This window comes from Zonotrichia leucophrys, chromosome 6, assembly GCF_028769735.1.
Source record: "Zonotrichia leucophrys gambelii isolate GWCS_2022_RI chromosome 6, RI_Zleu_2.0, whole genome shotgun sequence".
Lineage (NCBI taxonomy): Eukaryota > Metazoa > Chordata > Aves > Passeriformes > Passerellidae > Zonotrichia > Zonotrichia leucophrys.
In genome coordinates this window covers 31411696-31432876 of record NC_088176.1, presented here as the reverse complement: position 1 = coordinate 31432876, position 21181 = coordinate 31411696, and the positions used below count along the sequence as shown (strand labels likewise).

Below are 21181 nucleotides of genomic sequence, written 5' to 3'. Positions count from 1 at the left end.
GTGGGAAGCTCCACTAAAGGCTGATATTGCTCATTCTTGAGATAAACACCTATTTTTGTTCTTGTTAGATTGATACTTAATATGAAGAGATGAATCAAACATTTATAAAAATAGTAATAAAATTAACTTGCAATGAAGAGATTTGAGTCTCCCCCAACTCTGCTTCTCTATCACAGAAAGCACTGCTGCCATTTTACACTCCCACAGCCCAGGTAACTTTTAGGCCATAATATTTACCAAACAGCCATTTTCAGCTTGATAAATAATCATCTTTTCTGACCTAAATGAGTCTGTGTTTCAGTTCTCTGATTGCATTCTGTGAACCCTGAAGCTGTTTCCCAGTTTGGGGTGCCAAGGGAGGTTTTTTAGTGGCTGCTAAGATTTGAAACCTTTGCTCTTTTTCCTTTTTTTTTTTTTTTTTTTTTTTTGGGAATAACCCCCTCATGTCTGTCCCCTCTTCCTTCTCTTCTCCTGGATCTTGTTTTTCAAATTTTAATTTTCAAACCATCCATTATTTAAAAGATAGGTCACTTCCAACCTCCCAGGTTGGTCCTTTCTCTCCATCCAACATGGAATTTTAATTTTAACCCTTCCTCACACATCCCAGCATGATGCAGGTAAGCTGATAAAGGAGATTTCCCCTCATAAAACCAGATATTCAGAAAGGCAAGGGGTGGAGAGATGGGAAATAAATAATAGGCACGGGTCAGAGTGATTTTCTTTTCTATGATAGTTCTGTTACTCATGGATGAGTGTTCTCAGGGATGAGTTTCTCAGGGGAAAATGACCAAAATTACATCTCACCGCCGTTGTTGTGTGGGGTGTTAAAGACCTAAATCTTTTCTTTTTTGAACACAAAAAATTGGGGGAAATTTCACCAGGAAGTCTAAAAGGTGAAACAAAGTTCACACTGAGTTTGGTGCACTGTATGTCCTGACTGTGCAGATGCTCTGGAAGCACAGAGTTTGTGGGAATTGGGAGTGGGGCTGTGGCCAAGCCTCACGCCACAGTTTCAAGCTGTGCCAAGGGAAATACAGGTTGGATATTAGAAAAAAGTTTTTTACATAAAGGGTGATAAAGTTCTGGAATGGCTGCCCGGGGAGGTGGTGGAGTCACCATCCCTGGATGTGTTTAAAACCAGACTGGATGTGGCTCTGGGTGCCAGGGTTTAGTTGAGGTGTTGGGGCTGGGTTGGACTCGATGATCTTGGAGGTCTCCTCCAACCCAACCCAGAGATTCTGTGAATTCTAATGAGCTACATCTGTGCAGGACAGGTGAGTGATATTGAAATTAATGAGCCATTAATGAGCCCAGGGGCACTGACCAATCACCCAGGAGCAGAGGGCACACAGGTGCAGTGCATCAACATGAGGGGATAAAAGGCTGGGCTGAAGCACAGGAAGGGCAGTTGTTTGCAGCCTTTTGGGGTGTTGGGGTGTAACTCTGTGTGAGCAGATACCTGAAGCCTTCTGACCTGGTAAGGTGTTGTTCTGGTTGGGGTGAAACTTTCTGAAATTGTTTGGTGCCACTCTCTGTATTGTGGCCCTCTCAACTGTGACAATGCTCCACTAAAAAATGCTCAAGCATTAAAAGTTTCTGCATGCAGTAGTTGGTTTTAACCTTTTTCTGAATATATGTGTTCTTCAAAATACATTTAATTCTTTTTGAAATTGTGGGGCTCTGGTGGTTTTTTGTTCACAGTATGGAATCCCAGGATGGTTTGGATTGGAAGGGACCTTAAATCCCATCCAGTGCTACCCCTGCCATGGGCAGGGACACCTTCCACTGTCCCAAGCTGCTCCAAGCCCTATCCAACCTTGCCTGAAATCAAATAAATTTTAGATGTTAAATCTCAAAAGACATTTGCCTTCCTTTTAAGGTGTCTGCAATTATTTAATTGCCCTTTTAAAATGGTCATTCTCGCTTCTTTTTCTTACAGATGGGAAGGTTGAAGTGACAAAAGAGGGAGTGAAGCTCTGCACCATGGGACCTGGCAAAGTTTTTGGGGAGTTAGCCATCCTCTACAACTGCACCCGGACAGCTACTGTCAAAAGTAAGAGCATTTTTGATGTTTTTTCAATCTCTTCACTTGGAAGCTGCAGCCTATTTTAGGTGTTTCACTTTCTCAGTGAATCCAGCTCTTTAGGGCATGGATTTTGGTATGGGATTTATGTGAAGGAGATGCAGAGGAAATGCATCATTCAGTCTCTCAGGTTGGTCCTACCCCATGCAGAGCAGCCTGAAGCTTGCACCACAGTTTTCCTTCCAATTCCTGCTGGATCTCATGATAACTATTTTCTTATTGCCTAGAAGAACCTTTCTGACCTGTGTAAGACTTTAAGGGTAACTCAGTAAGCCAAGCTTAGCTTTTGTTCAGGACAAGTCATTGTTTTCCCACTAAAATAAATCAGGAAAAAAAAATCTGGAATGTACTTGACCCCCTGCTCTAAACTCCTCAGCACTTCTCCTGTTACCTGTTTTCTTTTATGAATGTTCTGGGCAAAAGCTTGGCTTGCACAATTAAGCAGAGGAAATAAATCATGTTGCTATGCATGACTTAAATGGGTTTTTATTTGCATTCAGATGCAGATATAGGATATCACAGCTCTCCTTGATCTTGAGGACAAGAGTTTATGGTGGTGTCTGAAGCAGAGAGAACAAATAGTTGTGTGGTTTTAAGGTGCTGTGGGGGAGGAGTTAAAAGAGTACAGATGGTACAGAAAAATCCAAACAAGAGGTACAAACTTGAATAATACAAACTTGACTAATACAAACCAGTGGCATTCTTGTGCCAGAATAATGAGCTGTGTGAGTCCCTGCTCTAAAGAAAGCTTTTTCCAAATATCTAATTGTGCTTCAAAAAAAGAGAGAGGAAAAGAACAAATGGGCAGGAATGAGAAAGCAGGAACAGATAAGTGGATTATTTTCTGCAGGATGTGCTGTTCTCTGTAGGGCTCAAGGACATGACTGATGTTCTCTCTTCTCACCTGTGCAAACCTTGCCTTTTCACAAGTGCTGGGGACGTCAGGTGAGGGTGGAAATTCAGGGAAGCAGCAGGTTTGTGTGATAAATACAGCTGGGGAAGGCTGGGAAGAGCAGAGAGAAAGGTCACAGCCTAGAAAAGGCAGCGAGGGGTTGGCTGTTGTTTAGCTCCCCTTAGGAATGCAGAGCTGGAGGGCAGCTGGGTGGAATCCCACAGAACCACTCTGTTCCTGTGCTATTCCCACCTGCTTGTGCAAGGCACTCCCACTGCAGGTTTTCTGTATTTTTTCCCCTTGCTGCCTTTTCCATGCCCTCACACACCTCTCTGCAAACATCCAGACTGGCACATCCCAAATCCCTTTGTCCTGGTTAAACTGGGGACAGGAGTATGGTCACTACTCAGAGAATCCTTGCCTCAAGGAAAAGGAATCGGTGTCCCTTGTTCCTTTCTTGGCACCATTGTGAGTTCTGCTAGGTTTTAATCCCTTTCCCAGGGCCAGCAAGGGACTTGGAGGAATTTTCTCTGTGGTTAGGGCACAGATCAGTGCAGTTTGGGCTGCAATGAGCTTGGGGAGCTGCTGCAGCTCACAGAGATTGAGCTCAGGGTGTGGAGGTGCTCGCATCCCCTCTGGGCATCAACTTAGCTGGTCCAACACAGCTTCAAACACCTGCTTGTTCCTTTGGGAAATGAGCAATAAATGTGCTAAATCCCTAGAAAGGTGAGTGGTGGTGGTAGATACTTCATTGGATCATTCCAAGGTTTATTTTGGGAGAAATAAAATTGGTGATTGTAGTGGGAACAGACACTCAGCACTGGTGGTGGAGAACTGTTAGGGAGCACCATCCATTTGGAGGAACTCTCAGGGCTTCCCAATTTTCAGGAGAGAGCTTTCCATCATCTCCAGGGTGTCAGGAGCGTGTTTTGATGGGCCTGCCTTGTAGTTCATTAGGAGGACATTAAGTGCTGCTTTCTGAGGATGAAGCTGCAGCAAAGGCTGTGAAGGATGGATTTATGTGGGTGTGGAGCTCTGTGTTACAGCTGGGCCATAATGAGGTGTCAGCTGAGTTGACATCTCCAGCTGGAACTGGGTTATATGTGTACCCTGGCTTTGGTTTGTAAATAATAAAGATTTTAGTGTCATTACTCACTGTTAGTGTACACGGGCTCTTCAGCTTGTGCTCACTCTGCAGGAGCAAACTTCAGCTATAAATCACTGCAGGAAGGGCTTTGTCTTTGCAACAGAATTTAGGAGACATTAAAATTTAATCATTCTGATCTGACTCCTGTCTCATAATGACCTCTTTAATAAGGCAATCCAGGGCTTTGAAAAGCCTGCCCCAGGAGCACTATTAATATTTTTCTTTCCCTGTCATTGCAGTCTTAAATAAAAGCAGGGTGGGGTTGGAGTTCAAGCAGGGCATGGGAAGAACCCAAACCCTTGGGTGTTGAGGAGCACCAGGGAAGGCAGGGACACATCTCCTCACACGTTGCCTTATTTTAAGATAAATGTACAGTTTTTGACATCTGATTTTTGTGTTGTTATTCTGCTTTACATTTCCAGATATTAGTGGGGTTTGGGTTTTTTTTTGTTGGCTTTTTCTGGTAGAAGCTGGCCAGTCTGCTCCAAGTGTGGAATTGTCAAGGTTTTCTGACTCCTTGATGTTCACAGATCCCCTTCCATTGCACACTCAGTGAAATCCAAATCAGCAGTAATTTCTCCCTCTCTCTGTATTGATTATCCAGAGATCTCAAGTGCCTGCATGCAAACCTGGATGCTGCTTGCCATTCAAAGCAGAACCACAGACTTTTCTCCCTGATTCTAACAAATAATTAGGTTCAGAATGAGGAAAACATCACTTGTGGCTACACAGAAAATGATGTCTCTGATCCTCTGTTTTTAGAGACATGGTTGGAAAAAAGGGCTATGAGAGGTCAGCAAAAAAAGATAAAGACACAAATCGCCCCAGCTGAATTTGGGTTGTGTTTAAAACATTGTGATTCTTCATTTTGCTAACAAGATGTGGGAGGAAGTGAAATTAATCTGCTGTTAATACTGTGCAGAAGTCTCATTTCTCTTACAGAATGTGTGGAACAGATTTTTGCAGGTGATTTGTGGAAGGAGCAGATTCTCCATCCTCTAAGGATGTTCTGCTGATTTTTAGAAGTGGTGTAACACCTGAAATAGATTCTCTTGTGGGCAAAATTCAAACAAAACCATCCCTTAGAAACATCTCTGTGCGAGGCTGACGATTTCAGGGGAGTTACACTCCACGCCAGCTTGTGCTTTCAGGAGAACTACTAGCAAAAAAAAAAAATAATAAAAAGCAAGCAGAGGCTGAAGTTATTAAACTCTAAATTATGTAAATCCTTCTGCTGGCCCTCAAAAGGCAGCACAAGAGTCCCTCAAGCTGCTGTGCTTGCCAGCTGCACTAATTGTACAAAACCCTGCGCGGCACAGAGGGATTAAGGCGGGAGCTCGGCTTCTCCTTGCCAAGCCTGGATGAGTTTGAATTTTCAACTGCTGGTTTTTGTTTTAAGGGAGAGCTCTGCACTGCTTGCTGCAGCCCCAGGAATGACAGAACTTTCTGAGGAGCTTGGTAACATGGATAATTTGTGGGGGAAAATGAGGCAGCAGCGAGTTGCCAATTAAAACTGCAGAGACTCGTTAAAAACCTTGCAGAAGGATTTTGCTTTTAGATATTCTCCTGCAACAATTACAGGAGCCAGGGTAAAGTTTGTTCAGCTCTCCTTAAAACACACTTTGCAAGGAAGTTGACTTTTAGATACTCAACTGTTTGATTAAAATCTCTCTGATATTACATGGAGATAAGAAACCCGGGCTGGCCCAGCCAGTCTGGTGTGCCTGGTGGGAGATAAATGGAATATAAATGGATATATCCTGGAAGAATGTAATTTAAACTCACCCCTCCACTGCCTGTATTTTACTGTGACCTTTACAGGTCTTGCAAGTAATGTGACAAAATGGGATTGGATTATTCCTCCAAGGGGATGATAATGAGAAAATGATGTTGAGGACAATGGACAAGGTGTAGCAGGAGTTTTTTCCTCCCCTCTCTTCTTCAGGAGCATCTTCAGGATGGCATTTCTGTGGCTCCTCATTTCCATCTGGAGGTTCTGGCATTGTGAGCAGCTTTAAGACTGGGTATTTATTTATGAGAAAAACTTCCAGTGTTAAATCCATGTTGAAAAACCCCATAGACCTGTATGGCCAAGCAGATAAATTAACAATAAATAACAAAGGCCTGTTTGTTGTGTCTGATGTAGAAGGAGGGTGATCACCATTCCAGGGAAATGAAGTGTTTCTGTTGTTCTGGAATACTTGTGGAAATAATTTTGTTGCTATTTTCCACGTTGATTTAATTGCAGAGTGGATTGAGCTGAGTTCTCATCACTTAACCATGGTTATAAGGAGATGATGGCTTTCTCTGTGCAACTCTTGAAGAATTAGTTAATATTAATAGCAGATGTCAGATAATTAGTTCATAAAAGCTCCCATTTCATCCCTTTTTATCGATGTCACTGAAAATGTTGCTGATGTTTGAAATATGGCCAGAGCAGCTGTGAGAAATGAGGTGACTGAACTTTGCTGTTGACAGTGAAGCTTTGCTTTGGGCAGAGTTTGATAAACAAGGGGATGCGATGGAATATTTGCCATAAATATTAATTTATGGGCTCAGTGACATGTGATTAAAAAGCAACAGGCACCACATGGGCTGGGTTTGCCCCATGTTATTTGAAATTTCTCACTCTAGATTATTTCCTGGTGGTAATTGGGGAACAAAAGGGCACTTGGCACCAAGACAGGCCCAGAACTGATCAAGTTCTGTTTCAGAACCAAAGCCACCACTGCCTTCTGTTTTGTTGGGCCACTTTTAGAAGCTCCTTGCTGACATGAAGCCACCCCAAGCTGCCTTTCCTGCTGTCCATAAAAGCAGAGATCTCCTCCATGGTATTCCCTGTGTGACCTTAAATCCATTTGCTCGTGGCAATGATGGAGCAATAACCAAATTGATGGAATATTAATAGCTCCAATAATAATGGAATGATGGAATCACTGAGGCTGGAAAAGACCTTCAGGATCATCAAATCCAAGCTGTGCCCACCTTGTCCCCAGCCCAGAGCACTGAGTGCCACCTCCAGCCCTTCCTGGGACATCTCCTGACAGTGCCAGTATTTCCCCAGTTTGGAATGTTGAAGAGGGCTGGAGTTTACTTGCATTTATCTGAAGTTCCCTGGCCAAGATGGATTTCATAGTATTGAAGTGCCAGTGTTAAAAGCATTTGGATGCCAAATAAATTGACAAAACTGCAGATAGGCTTTTTAATTAAACAAGAAGGCACCAAACAAGTTCTCTGTATTGCACGTTTGAAAAACTCATTATATTTCATGAATTGTATCTTCTCTGGGAATGGACTGGGAATGGAAGCTTTTATTTATCTTTAGGCTGCAATAAAACCCATCCAGACAACAGCAATGTTGACAACTGCATTCCCTCCTCTGAAGTTATTTGCAAAAGCCTTTACTCCACAATATCAAAGCCAGCAGTGTTTGAAATGGGTTTGCTGAAGCTCTGCCCTTTGCAGCCTGTGCCTGACACCCAGCTGGAGGAAATGAGATTTAAATAGTGTCTATTTTTTAATTAACTGCAGCAATGAGGAGCCTGGGGAGAGGCTCGGCTATGTTTTGTTAGTTCATTGTTTTTCTTAGGGTAGTCCATGCAGACAGCAGAAGGTGCAGGTGCCACCTTAAAGCTGTCTTGTCTTTTCCTCTGACATGGCCTGGACACCCTGGATTGGTGTTTTTCGATGGGAATTGAGGTGAACTCCAGACATCTGAAGAGATCTGAACAAGGCAAAACCCTGGCTGCCTTTGAAGAAATAGGATTGTCTCGATTTCTTGTGTTTGTTTTTCAGCTCTGAGGTCGCTCTGCCTGACTTATCTGTAGCCGAGGGCAGGAGCAGAGGCTGATTGAATTCACACAGTGCGCCCAACTCGCAGCCTGTCTGTTAAACTTGGATTTTCTTTGGCTGATGAGGGTCACAGGAGCTGCCTGAGTGGGTGTGAAAATGCCACGTGGTGGGTTTGTCTGTGTCACCAGCCCCGTTTCTGATGTCCCCAGCCCCAGATACACCCGAGTGCCCACAGCAGAGACACTGCTGGCATGTTCCTCTCCCCCATTCCCTCCTTGGGCAGGCACATTCGCCACTTTAATGCAGTTTAGATCTGCTTGGATCCTGTATTCCCTATTTGGGGAGTCTCCTGAGCCTCTTCAGTGTTGTTTTTGTGCTTCAAATTTCTTCTGTTTCTGCTTTTGTGATCCTTCACCACTTCTGAGCACTGCTGTGATTCTTGCATTGTGAGAGATCCCAAAAACAGATTTGTTTTTATCAGATACTGTCTGCTAGCACAGCACAGTTGGCTTTGTTCTTGGGAAAAATTGAGGGAATTCAGGTGTTGAGCTCATTTAAGGAAGTGACTTTGTGTGTGAAGGGGAAACTCAGGAACTCAGGTGCTCTGCTTGTGGTAATCAGGCACTTCCCTGTTGTTTTGTTGTGTTTTTTTTTTTTTGAGGTTGGGATTGAATGTGTGAGATGGTATTTTTTTGTTTGGACTTAGCTGTTTATTAGTTCTTATTTATATTACAGTTTCATGAACTGGGAGTTCTACAGTAATCTACTCTTAATGAGTTAAAAATGGAGACACGCATCTCTTTCTACACAAGTTTTTTTTTAAGGATAAACTGTTTAATTAAGAAATGACACAAATTATTTTTACTTTTAAATTAATAACTAACTTGTGCTCTGCACTGAGGACTTTTTTGTCCAATTACACAAAACCACCCAAACTCATGAAGAAGGAGGATTAGCTTCTGCCTTAAAACTTCTGTCCTGCTATGTATATTACTATATTCCAAAACCTTAAAGTTTCTCATCATATGATATTACACGCTTCTATTCAAACTCCACGCCCATAATTCCAGTTCTGTAATTTAATTTTGGAATTCTTCTCCATGGCCTCAGTGTTCTCTTGGGGGTCAGTGTTTGTTAACACAGAAAGTCCAAAATTCTCAGCAACCAGGCTTCCAGCAGGACACCTGCTTGGAAAAGTTTTCCTTCCTGTCCAACCTAAACCTCTCCAAGAGCATCTCCTGAGGTGGAGCAGTGTCCATGTCCTGTTATTCCAGAGCACACCTCAGTGCCCAGGGACACAGGAGCAGCTTTGGGAAGGACGCTGGGTTAACCATTAACCCCCCATAAATGTTAAACCCTCCTTTGGGTGATATTTTTCCCTACAGCTGGATAAACACGTGCTGGGAGAAGGGAGGGGAGCACATGGGAATGGGGAGAGCGCTCAGGGCTGCTGCAGCTAGTGGTGACAAAAGAGGGAAAAGTGTTTAAAATCCTCTTTATTCTGTGTTGTGGTGTTTGGGGAAGATTTAACAGCTTTAAAGTGCTCTCCTGCTTCAGACTGGGAGCTTTTTGGATATGGCCCATTTGGGTGGGGACATCAGGGGCCCTGCAGAGCTCATCCCCATTGTCCCACCTTTGCCAGGGGATGGAAATTTCCTTTTATTGGAGGGAAAAATACACCTGGAGTGAAGCTCACAGCTTCAGATTGAGCTGTGATTTCTGCTTTGTTCTGGAAGCTTGACTTTGGATAAGCCCTTCCTATCCTTTAGCACAGTCTGAAAAATTGGGATACTCTGAATTTATGTGCCTGAGATTGGCAACTTCCTGGGAAGGGGCTGGTTTATCCCATCCCATCAGCACTGTATGGCTGTAAATACAAGTAATAATTATTTATTTGCCATTGCTGATGACAGCTTTGTGATGGAACAAAAAAAATCTGTGCCTGCCCCATCCCTGGAAATATCCCAAGGCCAGGTTGGACAGCCTTGGAGTCTTAAAGGGAGTTTTTAAAAATCCAATTTCAAAATGAAGGATTTTGAATCTTCAGAGAGACAAATACTTCAGTGTTAGTTCTTTGGTTGGGATTTTTTTTATTTGGCTGCACAAATATTTGCCTGCTTCAAATGAATTGTAAAAGCTTTATGGTGTTTGCTTAATCGCTGGTGCGTTTTTAATTGTTGCTTGACAAACATTGTAATATCTAAAAAGACTCAGTAATTCCCCAGCTTTATGGAGCACTGAGAAAGGAGATAATCTTGTTTTGGCTGCTGCTACTGCAGAGTTTTTTGGGGTTTAAAAGAAATCCTCCTTGCAAGTCCAGGAAGATGATGATGGTTGTATGTAACAGCTGATATTCAACTCCTGCTTCATTACTGAAATAATCCCCCTTAATTGTGGGTGAATAAAATGCTTCATCACTCCATCAGCCACTGCAAGAAACTGTGAGGCTCCCAGGCTTTGCTGTGCCCTCATTTCCTCCTGGTTATTAACAAAAGCCATCAGTGATAATGTATTTTTTCCTGATTAACCCCTTGCAAACTTATTTCCTTCAAGGTTTGCCATAAATATTTGTGTGGAATGAGCTTGCAGGCAGGTCTGGGATGGGATAAGCTGCACAGGATGATCACACCCTGGTAATCCAGAGCCCCAGGAGCAGCTGGCATGGCAGGCTCTCCTTCAGCTGCTTTTGGCATTTAGGCAGGAGAAAAGCAGGGATGTGCTGCATTCCAGTGGGAATGGGAATATATTCTATAGCTCTTCAATGGGAATGTATGAAAAAATAGCTGTAAAGCCAGGCATGGAAGCAAGCAGGCTCATTAGCACAGTGCCCCTTGGGGTTGCTTTAATGTTTGTTTTAATGACTTTCTCATTAGTGCCTGGAAAACAGTGGTTCCATTCTTGCCGGATTCGTGGTGGGTGCTCCTGAATCCTGCACTGCTGGGGTCACTTGTCACAGACATCTTTTATGGAAAATCCTTTCTTTAGGATTTTTCCTCCTGAGAAGCTGAGAGGCCTCAGGAACAAAATGTAAACAATGGTTATCTGCTGCTGTGGAATGCAACAGGTGCATCTGTGATTGGCCCATGTTGGTTGTTTCTAATTAATGGCCAATCACAGTCAGCTGGCTCAGACAGAGAGTCTGAGCCACAAACCTTTGTTATCATTCTTTCTTATTCTATTCTTAGCTAGCCTGATGAAATCCTTTCTTCTATTCTTTTAGTATAGTTTTAATGTAATATATATCATAAAATAATAAATCAAGCCTTCTGAAACATGGAGTCAGATCCTCGTCTCTTCCCTCATCCTGGGACCCCTGTGAGCACTGTCACAGTCACTTCCCAGATAAATTGGTGTAACTCCAGCACATGGATGTGTTCATCACAGAGATGCTCTGGTGCCATTCCACCACCTAGTAAAACCCCAGACATCAATGGGTTTGTGATGGATGTGGCTTTTTCAAACATTTTAATAAAATCCCAGGGTGGTTTGGGTTGGAAGGGACATTAAATCCCATCCAGTGCCATGGGCAGGGACATCTTCCACTATCCCAGGCTGCTCCAAGCCCTGTCCAGCCTGGCCTTGGGCACTGCCAGGGATCCAGGGGCTGTGGATACCCTGTGCCAGGGAACAGTTCCTCCCCAATATCCCAAAAATCTCCTTTTTGTTAATTCAGAACCCTTCCCCTCATCCCATCACTATCTAACCATGGAAAAAGTCCCCTCTCTCTCTTTTTTACAATCTCCCTTTTGGCACTGGAAGGTGCTTTAAGGTTTCCCTGGAGCCTCCTCTCTGTGCTGGGAAGATGGAGAGGTGGCAGAGACCCATTGAAAATGTGCACTTTTAAATTCCTCTGGGGAAGGTTTGCAGCTGAGATCAACCAGGAAGACTGAGCAGTTTGTCAGGCAGTGAGGTTTTTTTGGAGGATGGTAAATTTGGAGGAGCCAATCTTAATTTTCCAGCTTAGTTTGCAAATTAAGTCTTCTTTTTCTGAGAACAAAACTAATGTTATGAAAGCATCTTTATAAACAGTTTGTAATTGCTTTAATTTGATAAAGGCAAAGTGTTCCCAGCTTTGTCCTCTAATATCAGTTTATCCTTCAACAGCATAACTTGGGAAAGAAATGATTCCTTGTGGAAAGAAACACTCATTTCCATATTCTTTCTCTCTTTTTTAAAATGTTCTGTTGTAGCTAATGAACTGCTGTGGGTTTGTGTGGGCCATGAGCATTGTGAATTCATTGTGTGTCTGCTCTCAGCCCTCACATTAGGCCTGGAGCAACGTTAATGTCTTTTAATCACCTCTGGAATTCCTGGTGTGCTGGGGGCAGAGAGCTGATACACACTGCTGTGGATTCCTCCAAACCCAAGTGTTCCAGGCTGCTGGAGATGTGCACATATAGTCCCCCACAAGTAAAATGTCATTGTTGGTCCAATTCTGGGGTCACCAGTGCTTTGGTGCTGGGACAGGAACAGGCATTGGTGGTTTTGGGAGCTTCAGAGCTGCATCCCCATCTAGGAGGATTTAACCTTGGTAAAATGTTATTTATTCTCTGCCTGCTGTTGAGGTTTGAGGCTGGTGTCACATCCTCACAAATATCATGGAATCCCAGAATGGTTTGGGTGGGAAGGGACCTTAAAGCTCAGCTCACTCCCACCCCTGCCATGTTAGGGACACAAGAGTGATTTGTTGTTGGGATCCCTGTCTCCAAAAGGTTTCCTTAGTGAAAGAGGGGGAAATATTCCTAATCCCAGATGTTCTGTTGAGTTGAGGAATGTGCTGGTCCTGTTACACCCCAAATTCCCTCAAGCTGCCTGATGCCATTTTGAGATTCCACCATCTGATCCATTCCAGAGTCCACTGGAAACACCCCAGCAATCCTGGAGCTGCAATTCTCAGCCACTCAAGTCCACATTTTCTAAAATCAGGAATTTTAGAAGCCTGTAAAGGTTAACTACATTAATAGTCAGCCCCTGCCAGCCCTCCTGAGGAGAGTGGCCTGTCTGGGAGACCTTTTGTGGATGAATTGGGTTGTAATGTGGAGTTATTTTGCAGCTTCTCTAACTTATTTTCCTGGAATATTTGTCAGGTTGCATGTAATATTTCCGGAATAGGAGAGGCATTAACCTTTATTAACCACTGCAGAGACTGAAGCTCCTAAAGACTGACGGGATAATTAAGGCAACATCTCGGGGTGACTTCACTGCTCCTCAAACTCCATTAATTCTGATGACAGTGATGAATTTCAGTGCAGTAATAATTAGTTTTTCTCACTGTATGGAAAAGCATCTTGTGAATCACTGCTGTAAATTCACTTTTTCTGAGTCCAAAGACATCTGAACTCATCAGTGATTCTGCAGTAATTTCCACATCCCCAAGAGATTTTTGCGTATTGGAATGGCAAAGATTCCACAGGCTTGGACAAACAGCACAGCTGGATGTACAAAGTCTTCCTGTCATGACACCAGTGGAGGAATTCTGAATGGTTTGGGATAGGCTGGGCATTTATATCCTGCAGGAGTTAATCCTGGCTCCTTATCACATGTTCAGGCCTTGAATAATGAAGGGGTGATTTCCAGGTGAGGCTTTGGGAATAGATCCATTAGGAAAGGCTTGTGAGGCTTTGGGAATAAATCCCTTGGGAAAGGCTTGTTCAGCTTCTCTCTGCTCTCTTTGGGAACTGTTCTGATCAGCATTAAAAGCTGATTGTCACATCCATGCAATAAATTCTTTTGTAGAATTGGAATATCTTGAGCTGGAATGACCCACAGGATGATCCAGTCGAACTCCTGCTCCTGCCCAGACACCCCAACAATCCCACTCTGTCCAAACTCTCCTTGATAACTTCTGGCTTTGCATCCACCTTTTCCTCCTGTTCCTTTTGCCCTTGTGAGGTGTGTGCTGGAAACAGAAGGGATGGGTGTCACCGTCATATTTTCTGGAAAAATCCCTTCACTCAGGATTTCTCTTCTGGGAAGCTGAGAAGCTTCAGAGAAAAAGGAAAACAATTCTTATCTCATTTGCTTCTCCTGTGTTTTGCTGCTTTGGAATGTGTTTGGAGGTTGTTTACCCACAGGTGATTGTTTCATTGGTTTCATGTGAATTGTTTTGACTTATTGGCCAATCAGGGCCAAGCTGTGTTGGGATTTTGGAGAGAGTTACAAGTTTTCATTATTATCTTCTTAACCTTCTGTAAGTATCCTTTCTCTATTCTTTAGTATAGTTTAGTTTGGTATTCTTTAATATAATATAGTATCTTAAAATAAATTAACCTTCTGAGAACATGGAGTCAGGTTCATCATTCCTCCCTTCATTGGGGCACCCCAAAAATACAACAGGTGGGTGCTGGGGAATGGGGATTTTGGGACCTGTGGAGAGGTTCCATATGTGGGCAGGAAGTTTGAGCACACACCAACAAAGGGCTTTTGCCTGTCTGGAATAAGCCTGTAAAGCTCCAAGGTGATGCAATGCAATTCCAGGCTCTATTTGTCAGAGGAAAGAATTCCTTGCTGATACACAACCCTATGGATGGTTTATCTTGGCAAACAGGGAGAGGATGGTCCCATTTTAAATCCTGTGCATTGATGTTGTGTGGAGATTATTTTATGTTTGGTGCTGAGAAATTTAGATTTGTTGGGATTGTTCAGCCTGGGGAAGAGAAGCTCTGGCTGCCCCTGGATCCCTGGAAGGGTCCAAGGCTGGGTTGGATGGGGCTTGGAGCAGCCTGGGACAGTGGAAGGGGTCCCTTGGCAAGGGGTGGGATGAGATGGACTTTAAGGTTCTTTCCTACTCCAGCCTTTCCCTGATTCAATAATTTATATATAATATAAACTCATACCTTTTTGCCTATGAGCTCTGTTTTATAAAAACAATTTTCCAGTCTGAATTGCTTTTCTTAAACTCTCTGCAAAGCCTGTGTTTATAAAGTGGATATTAAAATGGGCTGAAAATTGTCTGGTCACAAAGTCAATGCTCTCAATTCCCATGCAAATGGTTCATTTTGTTCTTTAAACTGTTATTCACACACAGTGGTCTGTGAGTGTTTATATGCAATGGCAATTCAACAAGTCCTGGGAAGGAACTGGAATCCAAGAGGCTTCAGTAACATTGTGTGGTGCAGATTTCACAGTAGATTTGGTTAAAACCATTTTTCCCCATTTAGTTTGTCACTAATCGCTGCTTTCACTAATTACTTTTTTTGTCTTGAACAACTGCTTGGAACAGCTCCACAAAAGCCAATTTGTTGTGTTCATCATGCAAAATACGCCACGACCAATTACACTGCATGAGCCTGTATATTTAAAATACAACAAATCATCAGAAGACAGCCCAGAATTTATTTCTCTGAGTGCACAGAGAAATTAATCCACAGTTTTCCTTAAGGTGGTTTTATGGCTATGCCAACTTCTTGTGTCATAGCATTGTTTCCTGGTAAGGGGGAATGGATTTAAATTGTATGTGTTTAATGTGTTTAAATTGGATATTGGGAATTAGGAATTGTTCCCTGGGAGGGTGGGCAGGCCCTGGATCCCTGGCAGTGCCCGAGGCCAGGTTGGAGCAGCCTGGGACAGTGGAAGGTGTCCCTGTCCATGGCAGGGGTGACACTGGATGGGATTTAAGGTCCTTTCCAACCCAAACCATTCTGAGATTTTGTGATTCTGAATCTGCTTGTGCCTTATATTTGCAGCAATGGCAATGGTGTCTTGTGAGGCAACAGGAAAATGAAGACGTGAGAGGGAAAAAAGGAGCAGAGGGTGTCATGTGAATGAGTTTGTTAATGAGAGATGGATTTTCCCTGCGCTCTGTGTCAAGGTTGCAAACCTGACCCTCTCTGTGCACATGTGCAGAGCTGTGCTTGCCTTCATGCTTTAATTCTTTAGCTTTGCATTCAGCATCTTTCCAAGTGATTCCAGTGATTCACTTTGGGATGACAAATCCTGTATTTTTAGCTGTTTTACCCCAGCTGCTGGGATAACTGCTGGGAGCAGCAGAGGCTGCAGCCAGTGATGCACAAAGGGAGGGAGCCCAGCCTGGCTGCCAGACCCCCCAAGTGACTTTTCTGGTTTTGTGCTGTTGGCAGATAAATTGCAAAATGATCCCAGTGAGACAGGACTGGCTGGCCAGCTCCTGATACCAGGACAAACAATATTCTGGGCTGTGGGAGCTTACCTGCTTTTATCTCTCCGTTTTACACATGGTTTTAGCAGATTTTTAATTTCCCAGAGCATCTGGAGGCCTGCAGCTTTTGGTTAATTAATTAATTGTTATTACTAAATAATAAATAATTAAATAATAAATCAATTAGATTAATTAATTATTATTACTAAATAACCCACTGGCTAAACAAACTGGCCTTCCCGCCAGTTTGGCATGTGGTGGGAAGCCCAGTTTGTTTAAACAGTGGGTTATTTAGTAATAATAATAAGTTTATTTTGTTTTATCTGTCCTCCTGTTGGAGATGTGTGCACGGGAAGGAAGCAGTGGAAATTGGGCTACCCAGAGCTGGAGTCACAGAAAAGACCAAGCAGTTCCCCAAGAGCTTTCAGGAGAAAGCAGGGCAAGAAGTTTTTTGGGAAGGAGACCTAAATATGAGTGTTTTTCATACATTTAGGTCAAGAAGCTCAAAAATCCTGAATAGGAGAGTGGCTCTGAGTCCCCTTTGGAGATTGGCATTCCCCTCGGGAATTCCTGCATGTGGGCTCTGAGGGTCCCTGGTGCACTGAGTGGGATGTGTGGGAATGATGGGAATGAGCCACAGATCAGCCTCTCCAGTGGGGTGTTACAGCAAAATTACCAAAGAAAAGGTGGGATGGAGCAGAATTCCTGCTTCAGTTGATGCTGTCCTTGTGTCCCAGTGGAATGTCCCAGATTTTGCTCCCTGGCCACCCACAGGTTCCTCTGTGGCTTCATCCTTGTGTTTGAGTGTGGCACGTTCAGCTCCATCTGCCATGAGGGACTCCAGAGGGATGGAGCAGCTCTGCTGGGAGAGCTGGGATTGTTCAGCTGGAGAGGAGAAGCTTTGGGGTGACCAAAATGTGGCCTTCCAGTGCCTGAAAGAGCCAAGAAGAAAGATGGGGAGAGACTCTGTACAAGGGGAAATGGCTTCCCAGTACCAGAGGGCAGGGCTGGATGGGATATTGGGAATTAGGAATTGTTCCCTGGCAGGCCCTGGCACAGGGTGCCCAGAGCAGCTGTGGCTGCCCCTGCATCCCTGGCAGTGCCCAAGGCTAGGCTGGACTTTGGGGCTTGGAGCAGCCTGGGATGGTGGAAGGTGTCCCTGCACATGGCAGGGGTGACACTGGATGGGCTTTAAGCTTCCTTCCCACCCAAACCATTCCAGGATTCCATGACATTTCTTTGGCTGAGGCTGGTGGTGGGTGGCTGGGTGTCCCACTGGGCTTTGGTGACAATGTGACCTGTTTAGGTCCTTGGGGACCAGCACAAATGATCCACCCTGGAACAAACTTGATTTGCACAGAGAATCATCCACTTCCTTGTAGAACCCAGTGATCCATGGGGATCCATGGTGTTTGACAGTGATCTATGATGATCCATGGTGATCCATCTGGACTGATGGTGATCCATGATCATCCATCATGGTTGACAGTGATCCATGGTGATCCATCATGACTGATGATGATCCATGATGACCCATGGCGATTGGCAGTGATCCATGGTGATCCATGATGACCCATGGCGATTCACCATGACTGACTGTGATCCATGGTGATTGAAAGTGATCCATTGTGATTGATGGTAATCCATGGTGATCCATCATGATTGACAGTGATCCATGGTGATTTATGATGACCCATGGTGTCTATCGATGCAGTGATTGTGATATCCATGTCATCCATTGTGATTGGTGATGACCCATGGTGATCTATCATGCCTGATGGTGATCCATGATGACCCATGGTGATTGACAGTGATCCATGGTGATCTGTCATGATTGACGGTGATCCATGGTGACCGGTGGTGATTCATCATGACTGACTGTGATCCATGGTGGTGGAAAGTGATCCATCGTGATTGATGGTGATCCATGTTGATCCATGATGATCCAGGGTGATTGACAGTGAGCCATGGTGATCCATCATGACTGACTGTGATCCATGGTGATTTATTGATGATCCATCATGATCCATTGTGTTTGACAGTGATCCATGATGATCCATGGAGATCCAAGCTCTGGTGGCCTCTGGAAGCCCTGATCTTGAGGTTCAGCACAGCAATGAGGTTTTGGGGACACGGAGCAGCAGTTCCAGGATCTCCCCAGCTGACGAAGCTCTGTCCACCATCCTGTGGTCACATCAGTCTGGGGATTAAATTTCCATGGGGAAAATAAGCAAAATTTCCATTCCTGTTCAGTACATCTCCAGTGGCTTTGGTTCACCTGATTCCTTTTCCTTTTTTGCCTCAGCTCTTTAAATCCTGTTCATTAAGTATTTCATTAGTTGCCCTGATCCCTCAGTTAATCTGTTATCAAAAAAAGATAATTGAATTTAACTTCCTAACACAACCCAGTTTAGATGGATAAAATTCTAGGCTAATGACTTGGTTTGCTTCTATAAATTGTAAGAATTCCTGTAATTAGGCTGAAAATATTCTTCTGTTGACATGAGATCCAAAATATTGCTCATCCCAGGGAAATATTTTTCAAACAGTGCAAATAAATGTGGTGGTAGAAAACAGAACAGTGTTGAAATAGGAGGGGTTCTGCTTGGCTTGAAGGCAGCTTGGGAAGAGAAAGCATTTATGGAATATTTTGGGTGTTCCATCCCTGTATAGCTGAGAAATAGGGTTGTATTTAGAGATTTTGCAGTAAATATTAATCTATATAAGGAATTCCCTCTAAACCATTGCTTTCAGCAATAAAAGACTTTGGGAATACTGGTGTGGGGACTTTATACTGCTCAAAATATTTCCATTGCAGGCAGGTAACAACAGATGAAGGGTTTCTGATGAGAAAATGTGCTGATAAGTGAGTGATGGACTAATAATTAACCTTGTGTTAGTCCCTAAAGGGTGACCCAGATGATTTGGGGGAGCAGGTCAGGATCCTGCAGCTTGGATTTTGTGGAGCTGTGTGGAGTTGTTTGGCTGAGAACAACTGTTAAAATCCCTCACAAGCTGAATATTTGCAAATAATTTCAGCTTCCCCAGCAGCTGGCTGCTCAAATCCCTCATGGAAGCTTCAGATTTCTCATTTAGGATATTTAGTGGGTTGTTGTGTAAAATCAGTGGAGTTGCACAGAATAGAACATGAAGTGTTGTATAATCCCTTCTGCTGAGGGGAGGGCAAAACCCAAAGCCTAAAGCAGTCCAAGTACAGACTGGGGCTCCTTTTGTTCTTTCCCATCTCCAATAACAATTGCAATTTCTGTTTTATCCCAGAAATTTGGAATGGTTTGGGTTGGAAAAGACCTTTAATCTCTTCCATTCCCACCCCTTGCATGAACAAGAGACATTTTCCACTATCCCAGGTTTCCCCAAGCCCCATCCAACCTGGCCTTGAACTTTTTTATGTTGGAAAAGAGATGAAAGAGATGGGGAAAACCTCCTAAAGGTTTTGTTGATTAATACAGGTTTCAATTCCCACTCCCAAAGTGCTTTTCCCTTTCCACAGCCTTTTTCAAGGCAAATCCTCCTGGATGGGCTTCCATTTCTCTGCAGCACTCAGGGAATAGGAATCACTTGCCATCCTAAATTTGATGGGCTTGCTCCATCTGTGCATGATGGTTTTCACAGGAAAACGACAGTTTGGGGATTTCCCAGAGTTTCCAAGCTCACTGTTCTGAAAGAAAAAGTCTTGGGCAGGACTTTTCCACTGAGGTTACTTATTTTTAGGAAAGAATTCCTTGTATCCTACTGGAAGGCAGCAGTGACGACAGAAATCTTTGATTTCTTATTTCCCAGGAAGCAGGTGGGAAAAACAATTCCTGAACATTTTTGAAATGGAAGGAGTGCAGAAGGAAGGGTGATAGATGTATTTTTGGGCAAATAATACGTGTATTTTTTGGCAAATATCTCCTGGCTCATTCATTCATTCAAATGCCCTGGACAGGTGTGGATGAGTCAATCCCTTACGTCAGAAATGGGCTTTAAAATGGAAAGGCAGCTTTGCCACAGGAATATCACCCTCAGAGGGACCATTCCTTTTCCCTGGAGGAAATGAATCCCAAATTAAAAAAGCCAGGAGTAGAGCAAATGCACCCCTGGTTTAGCACCCCTGGGCCATTTTAGCAGTGGTTGTGCAGAGCAATATTCATAAATCAGGATTTGCAGCAGGAAGTACCAAGCTCAGATGGGGTTTTTATTTGCAGTCGTGCCTTGGTCCAAGTGGTCTCTGGAAATAAATGGAATTTTCTTGTGGAGCTTGCAGCTCACAGCTCATTTGTGCTGCTGTGGGAGAAGTGCCACCTCTTCTGCCATGGCCAGGGACAGTGACAGCAGCCCTGGGGACACCTCATTCCTCCCACAGCTTTGGACAAAGGGATGGAGGGACAGGACACAGGGAATGGCTTCCCAGTGCCAGAGGGCAGGGCTGGATGGGATATTGGGAATTAGGAATTGTTCCCTGGCAGGGTGGGCAGGCCCTGGCACAGCTGTGGCTGCCCCTGGATCCCTGGCAGTGCCCAAGGCCAGGCTGGGCTTTGGGGCTTGGAGCAGTGGAAGCTGTCCCTGCCCATGAGGGGGGCAGGAATAGATGATCTTTAATTCCTTTTCAACCCAAACTAGCCTGGGAGTCTCACTTATACCTTGAAAACACCCAGGGTGCATTCATGGTTCTCCCAGGTGACATTGTCCACTTAACATTAAATAGTGGGATGTGTGGAGTAGGAAGAGCCCATCTCCTCTCGTATTTTTGCTTGCACAGAGGCACCTCCTGTCCCTGTCAGTGTCACCAGGGATGATAAATGCAGTATTTGTGCCTTTCACATGAAAATGGGATCATTCCCAGGGAGGTCTGGAGACTCCTTTATTAGAAAGTGTCCTTCATTAGAAAGCATCTCAATGGGGGAATGAGGAATGGGAGGACATCTCTATTTATGCCATTCACTATTTTCTTTGATCATTAGATGCTCTGTAACTCCATCTCCAGCCCTCTCAAGTGGCACCATAAAATTAATTGGTTACCTCTGGAAAGAGGCAGAGCTCAGGCACGGAGGGTTTGACAGCTGGGATCTCTGATGCAGGGGGAATGCAAAACAATTCTGCTTTCCATCCCTGAGCAGGCTCTGGGAGTGTGGGATCCAGGAGGAATGG

The 21181-nt window shown here is 44.0% G+C and overlaps 1 protein-coding gene across 9 annotated transcripts in view; it reads left to right on the top strand.

Moving 5' to 3' along the window:
• PRKG1 (protein kinase cGMP-dependent 1) overlaps positions 1 to 21181 on the top strand; it is a 372326-nt gene that overhangs the window by 170819 nt on the left and 180326 nt on the right. For 8 of the 9 annotated variants that reach the window (XM_064716167.1, XM_064716161.1, XM_064716163.1 and 5 more), the window contains one exon: positions 1940 to 2053. In XM_064716167.1, the coding sequence (XP_064572237.1) occupies positions 1940 to 2053 (114 nt within the window). Of the gene's footprint in view, positions 1 to 1345; positions 1478 to 1939; positions 2054 to 21181 lie in introns of those variants that run through there. The other variant, XM_064716168.1, reaches the window with a different exon arrangement.